Below are 12,196 nucleotides of genomic sequence, written 5' to 3' on the forward strand. Positions count from 1 at the left end.
AAGGTACTATTCCTGCATCGCTATCTAATCTGGTGGGGTGTTCCGACGTAATAACCTACACGTCGAAACAGCCTACATTCACTATCAAACGTATACCAGGAGGGTTAGGGTTGGGGGAGGGGAGTGGCGGAGTGGGGTATTGTACCTGGTGTTAGCCATCAGTAAAAGCAATAAGTTTTGATTTAGGATGATACCATTTATTGGCCAACTTAAAAGAATAAGAGTAAGCAAGCTTTCGGCAGCATAGCCTTTGTAAGGCTTGAAGGCTATACAGCCGAAAGCTTGCTTACTCTTATTCTATGGTATCATCCTGATTCAAAACTTCTTGCCTAATTTGTATGATGCTTAGTACACATACCGTGCAATTTCTGTTGAAGCAATATATTTCCCACAATGCAACGATGTCCACAGACCACAAACTGTCAGGACCATGATCATAACATCACACTGTGGGAGGGTTTTCACCACAATTTCAGCCATACCCCCCCCCCCCCCTTTCAGACGTCTTACCCCCCAATATGGCAGCCTCCTTATACCTCTCACTTCAGTTGCCCTTTAAGGCCTCTTTTCCTTGAGCAGCTGAAGGTGGTGAATTCACTGCCTGTCAGTTGCTCCCATTCACTGGCTGGGCACTCTGTACCACTTGGCACAGGTGGTAGATGCCCCCCCTTCCCCATGTAACTGCATCTGAGCACGGCAGGTGCAACAAGATATGTTTTTTTCCACCACCGGGTAACACTGCCATGTGTCAAATGTGACACGCACTGTGTTACCAAATCCGGCCATTCGGCTGAATGTAACTAAAGCTAAACGGTACTTGTGACCGGCATCCAGGCCGCTGAACTGTTTGACAAATGAGCAGTTCAGCCGTCCATGGAAAAGAGGCCTAAAGTAAAAATGGAAAAAGTGAAGGCAGCAGTGGTCCTCCACTTATTGGATAGAAAAAACATCCCCCAACCTGTCTCCCACCCACGTAGCACTGCTGCTCCGTGGTCCTCTTCTGTCCTGAGTTGCGGTGACTGGGAGCTCACTTGTCCACGATCCAGTGCCGACTCCCACTGCTCTCCTCTGCCGCTTAGCATCCCAGGGATGCTCTCCATGGGGGGCCGTGGAGAGCATCCCTGCAGCAGAGCAGCCCAGCAGGGGAGGCCTGAGGCCACTGCAGAAGGTGAGGCCCCAAGCTACCGCATGGGTTGCTTGTGCCCACGTGGCGGCCATGCAAATACTTCACCTTCACATGAGTCAGAGGCAAGGCCGTTTCTTGGGCAGTGCAGGCAGTGCAACCACCCTGGGCACAGACCAGCAAGTAGAAAAAGAGGGTGCAGGCAAAAGGACGTGACCGCTGGGGAGATGGTGACGTGCGGTGCAGACAAATGGAAGAAGAAGATTCCCAGCTCGATCGCCTTCCTTAACTCTTTCTAGGCTGCCTGCATCAGATGTCAAGTCATCATCATGTCACCACCGCGTGATAATCACCTGATGTCCTTTATACTGCAGGCTGTCAGTGTGCGGCACCAATGGAGGAGTTTGCTTACTGGGCTCTCTTCGCTTTTGTGTTTTCCTGGTCCCTGCTTTCTCCTGGATGAGCGTCTGGTCACTACTAGTAAGTAGGCAGATCTACTTGTGACCTGTGGCTGTGTGATTGGCCCTAAAGAGCAAGAGTTCACGAGTCCACTGGGGTGGGGTGGTGGGGAACGCAATTTTTACATCCTCGCCCTGGTGCAGTTTAGCCTAGAAACTGCCCTGGTCAGAGGGACAGTATATGTTCATATGTAGCTCACACCAAGTTTGATATTGACTGGATGGTGATATTTATTTATTTAGGATTTACTGGTGTTTCTGATGAATTGTTCTTGTTTTGTTGGAGATAGACCCAGGCCCATAATGTCCTATTATCAACCCGCTGGATACATCCCAGAATCACTGTCTGGACTCTTTGAAAGCATCCAGGAACTGACACTGTGTAAATCTGAGATGGATGGAGGTTCATAATTCTAGGAAAGGAGATGGGAAGGAGGCTCCAGTTTGCATAAACACTTTTAGGGTCCTCTTACATTACTGTGCTGCAGTAGAAGTGTGATTTGGAAAAATCGCATCACAGCCGAAAAGTTGCACTCCACGTTTTAGCCAAAGTGCAACCAAAGAAAAAAAAAAAAAGAACACACGACTTCTGATGTGGCAACTTGTAGATTACTGCTGCGAAGCCTGGAGCACTTCTGTTGCATTGAGTCACAGTGTGTCATGTCTCATAGACTTTAATGGCCACTGCGACAACGACAAGCTGCAGCGGGTGAGAATACAAAGATGCAACATGACACAATGGGCTCGATTCACAAAGTGGTGCTAACCCAGTTAGAGACGTTAGGCGTGATAACCATTGCACCACGCTGGTGAAAAGCCAGTTTAGGCGTGATAAGTTTAGGCGTGATAAGTTTAGATAAGTTTAGATCGCGCGCAAAGTCCTGCACGCAAAGCAGAGCGCCATTAAACTCTATGCGATGTGCACCAGACTTTGCTAGCGCAAAACTTTTGATCAGCTGTGCACTGCGGTGCTAACCCAGTTGGTGCTTAAACTTATCATGCCTAAACTTATCACACCTAAACTTATCATGCCTAAACTTATCACACCTAAACTTATCATGCCTAAACTTATCACACCTAAACTTATCATGCCTAAACTGAGTTTAGGCGTGATAAAGGGCTTTTCACCAGCGTGCTGTTAGCACCGCTTTGTGAATCAGGCCCAATAAGTGTAAAAGGGCCTTAATGTCCAACTACTGTGTACCAAATGCCGAAATTGCTTCAGTGAGTGCTAATGCAGATGCAGGGGGTTACCACCTACAGTGTCTGGTCTGATAACTGTGCTGTCATGCAGCTGATGCATCAAAGACGGGGACTAGATCTCTGAAAGCTCGCATCATTTCGATTTATCAGCAAGCCATTAAAAGCTTTTATTTTTACAACACTTTGTTTTGTCTACCTCTATAAATCAAGAAATGTACAATATATCCGACACCATTAAATTTTTCTATAAAACCAATCGTTTCTATTGAAAAATAGAAAAATAGAAACTTTTATTGTATTGTGAGGGGCATCTTAAAGGTGGCGACACACCATAGAAATTTATATATATATATTTTGTTCTATTTTATCGATTACCATAATTGTACATTTTGAAACCTTTGACCAATGTAACGCACACGTGTTACGTTTTTCCCCAAATATGAACAAAATGGTTAAAAAATTGTTTAGGTCTATAAAGCAATATATTTACCATCTGTCCTGCATGATTCAATTATCTGAAAAGCTGATCACAATTTTCCACCATGGCCCATCAACAAATACTAAAAAAAGGGTAATTCAATCACATTTCTTGATTGAAAAAATATAAAACCTCCATATTTTCCATACAATCGATCGCTTTTTTATTGAAAAACTGGAAAATAATTTTTGCACAGTGTGTGACCCTCTTAATGGAACTATGTAAATTTAACAAGCATCATGGGTAAAAATAATTCATGTTAGTATTAGTCCATAAAATATGTGCAAACCACCAGCACAAGTGCTCGGCAAGGATGTGTTCTGTCACCAATCTTGTTCTCCCTATACACAAACTTCTGCACCTCACAAGATGACTCTGTCAAGATGATGAAGTTTGTGGATGACACCACCATCATAGCGAAGCAGGTGGTTTTGGCGCATGGAACTCACCACTGGGCACCAAAACCAGGCGCCCCATAGCAGCAATGTTATGCTGCATGGGACACGTAACGATAATTCGGGGCTCCGACGATTGCCGGTCCCTGAATTACATCTTCCTTCAAGTTGCGATGACTCGGAGGAGGAATAGTATTTTTAACGCCACCGGGGAGTTTTGCAGCAGCAGGGAAAGCCATCATTCGGCTCTCGGGGCATCCAACTCACCGACGGTCATACAATATGTACGCTTATTATAGGCCTCCTAGACAAGAGTGCTGAACAAGCCTACCACCAGGAGATCGAGAGAATTTGCAACTGGTGCTAGGACAATAAGCTTGACCTCAACTCAACAAAAACCACGAAACTGATCATAGACTTCAGGCACAACCGTCCTGGACTTCTATGAGGCAAAGTGAGGTGACAGCATCAGGCAATGACACAGGAAGGCAGCAATTCTCCCCAAGTTTCACAGGTCTCAGTACCATTAATATTTCGTTCGATATCCGTAGTGAAATATCAGTATTTTTATTTTTAGATGGCTCAGTAGCTATTGGTAGTACCCTGGGTTTACCTTCAATATCCTTAGTGTATGTAGACATGAGGGCCATCATTTAAAAATTGCTTCAGGCAGCAAAATATCTAGAACCAGCTGTAACATTATGGGCAGCCATGGTACAAAGCAGTATAATGATGGCTGCAATTCCTCTACTCTCCACAAGATGGTGATCTCATTTGTGGAAAGCTCAGATGAAAAAACAGAGTCAGAGGAAGTAGGGAGAAGACATTGCTGGGACCTGCAGCCGAGGAGGGAAGATATTTATTTTTGTTTTCTGTATTATATTTATTTATTATATATACACAACAGTTCCCTTATGTCACATCTCGTATACCATTACCCACTAAGCAGTTACTGCTGCTGCTACTATTTACACATGGTGTAGTTGGTGGCTCAAAGGACTGTATTGGCAAATAATAATACATGTAAGTAATATCCAAGAACAGTAGATGTAGACATATTTAATGCGTAATATAATAGAAGAATCTTTTAAGCAACGCCAAAAATACATCCCTGTAGTCTACAGTGCTGACAATTTTCTGTCTATTATTCCTCTACAGAAAAGATTCCCGTATAAATCAAATGATCTCATCAGTGAGGATGGAGGAGGACCGGAGTCACATGACTGAGAGGATATTAAATCTCACCCTGGAGATCATCTACCTGCTGACTGGAGAGGTGAGGAGACAACAAGACACACAACATTTATATTGCACTTTTTTTTTTTGGCAAACTCAAAGCGCCAGATCTACAGTCACAGCAGCAAGGAGTCTTACTCAAGGTCTCCTCACTGAATAGGTGCAGCTTGCTGAACAGGAAGATCCGAGGTTCAAACCCTGGTCTCTTGTGTCAGAGGCAGAGCCCTTAACCCAGGGGTCTCAAACTCGCGGCCCGCGGGCCATTTGCGGCCCTTGATACAATATTTTGTGGCCCTCGCTGGCAAAAGCTTCCTTATAGTTCGCTTCAGTGCTCCCAAGTAATCCGCCGCATCCCCGCAGCTAAACGAGGGCTGCAGAGCCCCCAAATCGCCGGGGGGCAATCCGCTGGCATTTCCTGGAAGGGGCATAGCTTTCAGCTTCAGCTCTGCCCCTCCTGACGTCAATCGCCGTACGGATCGCCACCTCTTCCGCCCCTCTCTGTGCAGGAAGAGTGAGAGGGGTGGGCAGAGGCGGCGATGCGCCGTGATTGTGAAATTCCTTATGCGGCCCAGCCTCATCCTGACTTTGCCTCCTGCGGCCCCCATGTAAATTGAGTTTGAGACCCCTGCCTTAACCATTACACTATCCAGAAGGATTCTGGGAGGGTCATATGACATCACTCCTATCTCTAAGGCAGAGGCACAACTCCTTCCCCTTCCCCCCAAAACTAGCTTGTGTGTACATTCTCCTCTACTCCTCAATATATAGCAGAGTATATAGTATAGTAATATAGCTGAACATCATACTTTACCTACTCAACAAAAAACAAGTCCGTTCATGGGGGAGCTTTTTTACAGCCAAACACCCAATGTAACACATAGGGCTTGATTCACAAAGCGGTGATAACTGAGTTATCACGCCTAAAAGACTTTAGGCGTGATAAGCTGTGCACTGCTGAGTTAGCACCGCTTTTGCTCTTTATCGCGCGCAAAGTCCCGCGCGCAAAGTTTTGCGCGCGCAATCGCGCAATTCCGCGCGCAGCGCCCATAGGGTTTAATGGGCACATCGCGCGAACTGGACCGTGCGCCGGGCGATTGCGCGCGGAATTTCGCACGAGTTTAATTTTATCACGCCTAAACTGAGTTTAGGCGTGATAAAGGGCTTTTCACAGGCGTGCAAACACTTTGCACCGCTTTGTGAATCAGGCCCATAGACTCCTTGATTCTTCTTTACAGATTGTAGTTTCAAGTTCAGGTGCATAAGCAGAATTCCAAATCACAACAAAGCAACCTGACATGTTGCGGGCGGCTACCATGCAGAGAGGTGTGAGGACCTGTCCTGCCGCTGGAAGTCGGTAAAGTATGACACTCTGCTGCCACTACACTGCAAATCACCACAAGGGCGTGGCCCCTTAGCCCTCCCTCCCCCTGCAGCAGTTAGGGTTGCAGGGGCTTTTGTTAAGCCCTGCCCTAAGGGTCAGTTTACACTTGTCGGGAATGGCAGCGTATCTGTATTTTACAAATTCCCTGCTTTCTGTAGTGTCGGCTGCACTCAGAAGTGGGGACATTCTATTTTATATGATGAATAGCAATGCATTCACCAGATTTGTGGGTTGCAGACCGTAAAGGACAATCCCGGATATGGTGAAGTCCAGTATGTGTGAATGGCCCATTCTGCATGGCTGTTGCTTTCTGCTCTGGAAAATGTTTCGGCAGGGGATCTAGTGTGAATAGAGCTGCATAATAAAACACAGACCTTGCTGGAGAGGTGTGGAGGATTCTGGGAATGTACATGATTATTGCTGTTACTGTATGTTATTACACAGGATTATGAAGTGGTGAAGAAGACGTCTGGTAAGCTATTGCTTCCTGGCAGCCGTCTCCATGGCCCATCCCCCATCACAGTTCTTGCACCTCCCTCACTGTCACCTGAGAGGAAAAACAAGAAGATTCTAGAAATCCTCCACAAGATGACTGAGCTGCTGACAGGAAAGGTGAGCAGTGATGGAAAGTATGGGACAATATCTGGTAACACAAAGGATGTGTCTGGAAGGTGACTGTATCATTGTGTGCGTCAGGTTTCTATAAGGCATACATGTCAAACTCTGGCCCGTGCACCAAATCAGGCCTGCAGGGCCAGCACATGTGGCCCACAAGTGGTTTCCCCACTTACGTTATGTTGCGTTATGTTTGGTCCACTCTAGACCACTTGTGAAGCCCTATCAGAGGTGAAGCCCTAGATCACCAAAAAGACAGGAGGTGGAAAATACCAGAGACCAGGGAACTGTATAGGGGTGTAAGAGGAAACCACCAGACACCAGGGAACAGTTTAGGGGTAGAAGGAGGCCACTAGACACCAGGGAACTATATAGGGGAAAAAGGGAGGGCACTTGAAACCAGGGAACTGTATAGGGAAGGGAGGGGGCCATTAAGCACAAGGGGTCTGTATAGGGGTGGGAAGAAGGACCACTAGAAAACAAATAAGGGACATAGGAGGCATTAGACACTAGGGGAGGGAGGGGGCCACCAGACACCTGGGAACTGTATAGGGGAAGGTGGGGGCCACTAGACATTGAGAGTGGCCCGTAACTTGGTCCCAGTGTTCAGTTTCGTAACACTTTGTTTTTGAGTTAGACACTCCGACTATATGGTGTCAGGATGTCACTGTCTGTTTCTCCATACAGCAGTGGCAGTATTTAGACGGACACAAGGAAGTGATGATGGAGATTCAGTTGCCCCTCACATCACCAGGTAAGAGAAGACCCTCATTTCTTTTAAAGAGGTGATCCTCCTGTCATCTGATAAATACACGAAAATAATATATCCAGCCGGTGTGTTTCCTACAGATGGATTCAGTAATGGAAACCCACCAGAGAGACATACAGGTCCTCTTTATTCCTGGGTTTCTGCATGGGAAGATCACACCATCCCCCACCATTATCAGGTAGGATGTTGATACGCAAGTATACTATTCCATTCAAGTCCTAGCCTATACCCTGCTTTCTGTGCTTTGCCAAAACGCTCTCTGCACCTGCCATTGCTCGTGCTTTAATTTGGACTAGCGAGATGGAGGGATCTAGTATCTGCTCTGCTAGCCTTTCATGCATGCATAAGTTCACTACTTTATGGACTTTGTCCCTCTTAGAGGGAGGCAGCTGCTGTGTGCTTGGTATAGTATGGGTGACTGAGTGTTATATCAGCATGTGGTTGCTTGACTGCGCAGGCGAATTGAGTCAGGATGACCGCCGTCTCCGCAAGCAAGTTTAGCCATTGGATAGCAGTGTTTTGATGGCCCCTCAGATTTTAAAATGTGTCTGTTTCTGCGCAGAAACATTTTGAGATGTTTTGCTTCATGTGGGTTTCTAGTGTTTGTGTCATGGATAAATTATGATGTTTAATAAATAGTTTTCTATTGGATCATTAAGAAGTTCTGCATAGTCCATTTTGTGAATATATTTTAGATTTAGCCTTGTAGAGGTTGCACTAAGTCACTGGTCCCTATTGCATTAGTATTACAAACTGGCATTATTCGTCTATGCACTGTGGTGAGATATATATCTTTAGGTGGCACTAAATCCTCATACACATGTATCAATACCCGATCCCTTTGGTGACATTGCAGGGCCGAGGTTGTACAGATGTGTCGCTAGCCTGCAAGTTAGCAATGTGCTTTGTTGCTATGTGGCATGTGAATGATGTTACACAGTATAGTGTAATAATATAATATAATAGTTTTCCTTTGGTGTATATGCAGAGCCTCTGTTTGGGTTCAAGGTGCGTTTGCAGTTTCTGGGGGGGCTCAGCGCATCTCTGAGCTGAGGCCATTCAGAGGCGGCCTGGTGATGCGCTGATCCCACTTTTTTTGCGCAATTCTCAATTTTACTGGTAGCGCGCCCAGGCTATGCATATGCATAGGTAGAATTTAGTTAGTGTTAGGTCCCCTCCCATGGAGGAAAGACTTCTTCGACAGTGGGAGGGACAAGTACCTAACAAATTGCAAATTGTTAGTGAAACTAACATCCTCCAAGTGGTAGACAGGTCATGTGTATGCTCATTGTGTATTTGAATCCCATGAGTGGGGTGTGCACTTTTTTGCAGGTAAGCACTCATCTGTTTTTAAGTAGCGCTGTTCATTTCTTTGCTATGTTTGATTGATTTATTTCTGGTCAGCTGCTCCCACTTAATAGTTTTCCTTTGGTGTATATGCAGAGCCTCTGTTTGGGTTCAAGGTGCGTTTGCAGTTTCTGGGGGGGCTCAGCGCATCTCTGAGCTGAGGCCATTCAGAGGCGGCCTGGTGATGCGCTGATCCCACTTTTTTTGCGCAATTCTCAATTTTACTGGTAGCGCGCCCAGGCTATGCATATGCATAGGTAGAATTTAGTTAGTGTTAGGTCCCCTCCCATGGAGGAAAGACTTCTTCGACAGTGGGAGGGACAAGTACCTAACAAATTGCAAATTGTTAGTGAAACTAACATCCTCCAAGTGGTAGACAGGTCATGTGTATGCTCATTGTGTATTTGAATCCCATGAGTGGGGTGTGCACTTTTTTGCAGGTAAGCACTCATCTGTTTTTAAGTAGCGCTGTTCATTTCTTTGCTATGTTTGATTGATTTATTTCTGGTCAGCTGCTCCCACTTAATAGTTTTCCTTTGGTGTATATGCAGAGCCTCTGTTTGGGTTCAAGGTGCGTTTGCAGTTTCTGGGGGGGCTCAGCGCATCTCTGAGCTGAGGCCATTCAGAGGCGGCCTGGTGATGCGCTGATCCCACTTTTTTTGCGCGATGTTACACAGTAGCTGGGGTGAGTGGGGAGAACAATATTCTCTGACAGCGATTGTCCGAATCGATCAGCCAGGCTGAACCCTGGCAGAGGAGTCAGGTGGCATTGGAGGCCGCTGTACACATACTGGATTCTCAGCAGAGGCGGACATTATCAGCTGCCTTGGCCGAGTTTACTCTAGTGTGTGTAAAAGGCTTTAGGGCATACAATTCAAACTCTGGCCTGAGGGCCAAATCTGGCCCACAGAGCTATCCAATTTGGCATGCAAGTGGTTTCCCCACCTTCCACTGTGCTTGGTCCACTGTAGACCAACAGGAAAGGTATATTGGAGGTGAAGCCCTAGATCATCAGAGAAACCATATGGGGGAGGGAGGCAGAAAGCACTAGATGCCAGGGAACTGTATAGGGGATGAAGGGGGCCACTAGACACCAGGGAACTGTATAGGAGAAGGAGGAAAGCCACTAGACACCAAGGAACTGTATAGCAGGTGAGGGGGTCACAAGACACCAGAGAACTGTATAGGGGAGCGAGTAATGGTGACCATTAGTCCCCAGGGAGCTTTTATAAGGGAGAGAGGTGGCCACTTGACAATGAGGTTGGCCTGCAACTCGGTCCCAGTGTTCAATTTTGGCCCACTTTGTGTTTGAGTTTGACACCCCCGCTTTTAGGGACTACAAACATGATTCCAAACTGTATGAGGAGATACTCTTCAGCATTATTGTTGAAAAGATTATACTTTATTTTCTCTGTGTACTTAGTGTGAAGAACCGTCAGCTGATGTGGAAAAAGAAGAGGTTGTAATGATGGTGACCACTAACGAGGAAGAAGAAGAGATGTATGTGAGGAGCATCCAGCTGTCTACGGAGGAGGGCGACATGATGAGAACCCTTAAAGAGGAGGAAGAAGAGACATATGTGACGGGGGATCAGCAGTCTGAGGAGGAGAGTGACCTGAAGATAATAAAAGAGGAAGCTTTTCTGGGCAGTGATAATGGTGAGTAATAAATGCACAATGGAGACAGGGGCAGGGCCGGTTCTAGACTTTTTGCTGCCTGAAGCAAACTTGTGAGGATGCCCCCCCCTATTGTGATCGCACAGCATCGGACTATTTACTCTGCTTCATTTAATGTTCTCAGTCAGCAAGAGAGCATATGCAACAACTTGGGACATGACATGCTGCAGCTCCACACACACTGGCTAGCTGCAAGTCTGTGACAAACAAACTGCTCAGCCAGTCAGCCATCCCCCATTCCTCCTTAATCAGGACAGCAGTGCCACTGCCACCTCCTCCCTTCTGCTGTGCAAGTCAAATGAAACACTGCTGCTCTCCTGCCTCCCCCCTCCTCACTCACTGTCAGGCTCATCACACAGCACAACAAGCTGCTTTTCACCATTGATGACCTCTTCCTTTCACTCTCTCTCCTCTCGGTTCTCCTTCTACTCTGACTGCATGTTGTAAGCACACAGTACAAACATGCCGCCCCTGTAATCTCTGCACCTGATGCCAGGGGTCCTGGCAGGGGTATTGTTTTATGTTGCATCTATGAGTGTCAGCTATGCAGATTGAATTAAAATGGTGATGTATCAGCCGCCCCTCGCATCAACCGGTAAAAGGAAGCTGAGACTTTAAATCTGTGTGGAAGCTGGAGTCCATGGCTGTGTATATAAGGCTGGATGCATTCTGTACACCAGCAGCTTTGGATGCACTGTATGACCTCATGGATATAAAAGTAGGATTTGCATGGCTCCACCCACTGGTCTGTAAGGAAACCTGAGTTCCTTAAAAAAGTCCCCTCCAGACCCCTTCAGGCTCATGGGTCCCTTTGCTGCCCTCCCAGGGCACCTGGATTCTCCAATAGGCGACCCAGTAAATCAGCAAGTTGGGGGGAACTGTGCATACGCGTCTCGGCCAGCCTTGCTTGCACCGCCTGTCGTGCAGGCACAAAACGCTCCCGGCGATGAGGGAGCGTGCGCAGCCAGACCGCCTGTGCCTCCTGTCTGAATTACTGGGCCGCCTAGCAGAGGATCCATGTGGCATGGGAGGATGGCAAGGGCCCAATCAGCCTGAAGGGGGCTGGAGGAAGCCTCAGGTATGTATACATTTTTTTTATTTTTATCTCAGGTAAACTTTAAAGGGACACTTAAGTCAAACAAAAAAAAATGAGTTTTACTCACCTGGGGCTTCCAATAGCCCGCTGCAGCTGTCCGGTGCCCTCGCCATCTCCCTCTGATCCTCCTGGCCCCACCGGCAGCCACTTCCTGTTTCGGTGACAGGAGCTGACAGGCTGGGGACGCGAGTGATTCTTCGCATTCCTGGCCACAATATCGCCATCTATGCTGCTATAGCATATATCATATACTGTACCATATAGCAGCATAGAGGGTACTAATATGTCTGGGAATGCGAAGAATCACTCGCGTCCCAAGCCTGTCAGCTCCTGTCACCGAAACAGGAAGTGGCTGCTGGCGGGGCCAGGAGGATCGGAGGGAGACAGCGAGGGCACCGGACAGCTAAAGGGGGCTATTG

General features: G+C 46.9%; 1 protein-coding gene across 1 annotated transcript in view; it reads left to right on the plus strand.

Annotated features, from left to right (window-relative positions):
* The first annotated feature begins 4,512 nt into the window (after positions 1–4,512).
* Positions 4,513–12,196, plus strand: part of LOC137536851 (oocyte zinc finger protein XlCOF7.1-like) — a 65,593-nt gene continuing 57,909 nt past the window's right edge. Inside the window, exons 1-6 of the mRNA XM_068259037.1 lie at positions 4,513–4,680; positions 4,816–4,933; positions 6,719–6,886; positions 7,577–7,643; positions 7,739–7,836; positions 10,429–10,663. Of these exons, the coding sequence (XP_068115138.1) occupies positions 4,838–4,933; positions 6,719–6,886; positions 7,577–7,643; positions 7,739–7,836; positions 10,429–10,663 (664 nt within the window). The 5' untranslated portion in view covers positions 4,513–4,680; positions 4,816–4,837. The remainder of the gene's footprint in view (positions 4,681–4,815; positions 4,934–6,718; positions 6,887–7,576; positions 7,644–7,738; positions 7,837–10,428; positions 10,664–12,196) is intronic.

This window comes from Hyperolius riggenbachi, chromosome 10, assembly GCF_040937935.1.
Source record: "Hyperolius riggenbachi isolate aHypRig1 chromosome 10, aHypRig1.pri, whole genome shotgun sequence".
Lineage (NCBI taxonomy): Eukaryota > Metazoa > Chordata > Amphibia > Anura > Hyperoliidae > Hyperolius > Hyperolius riggenbachi.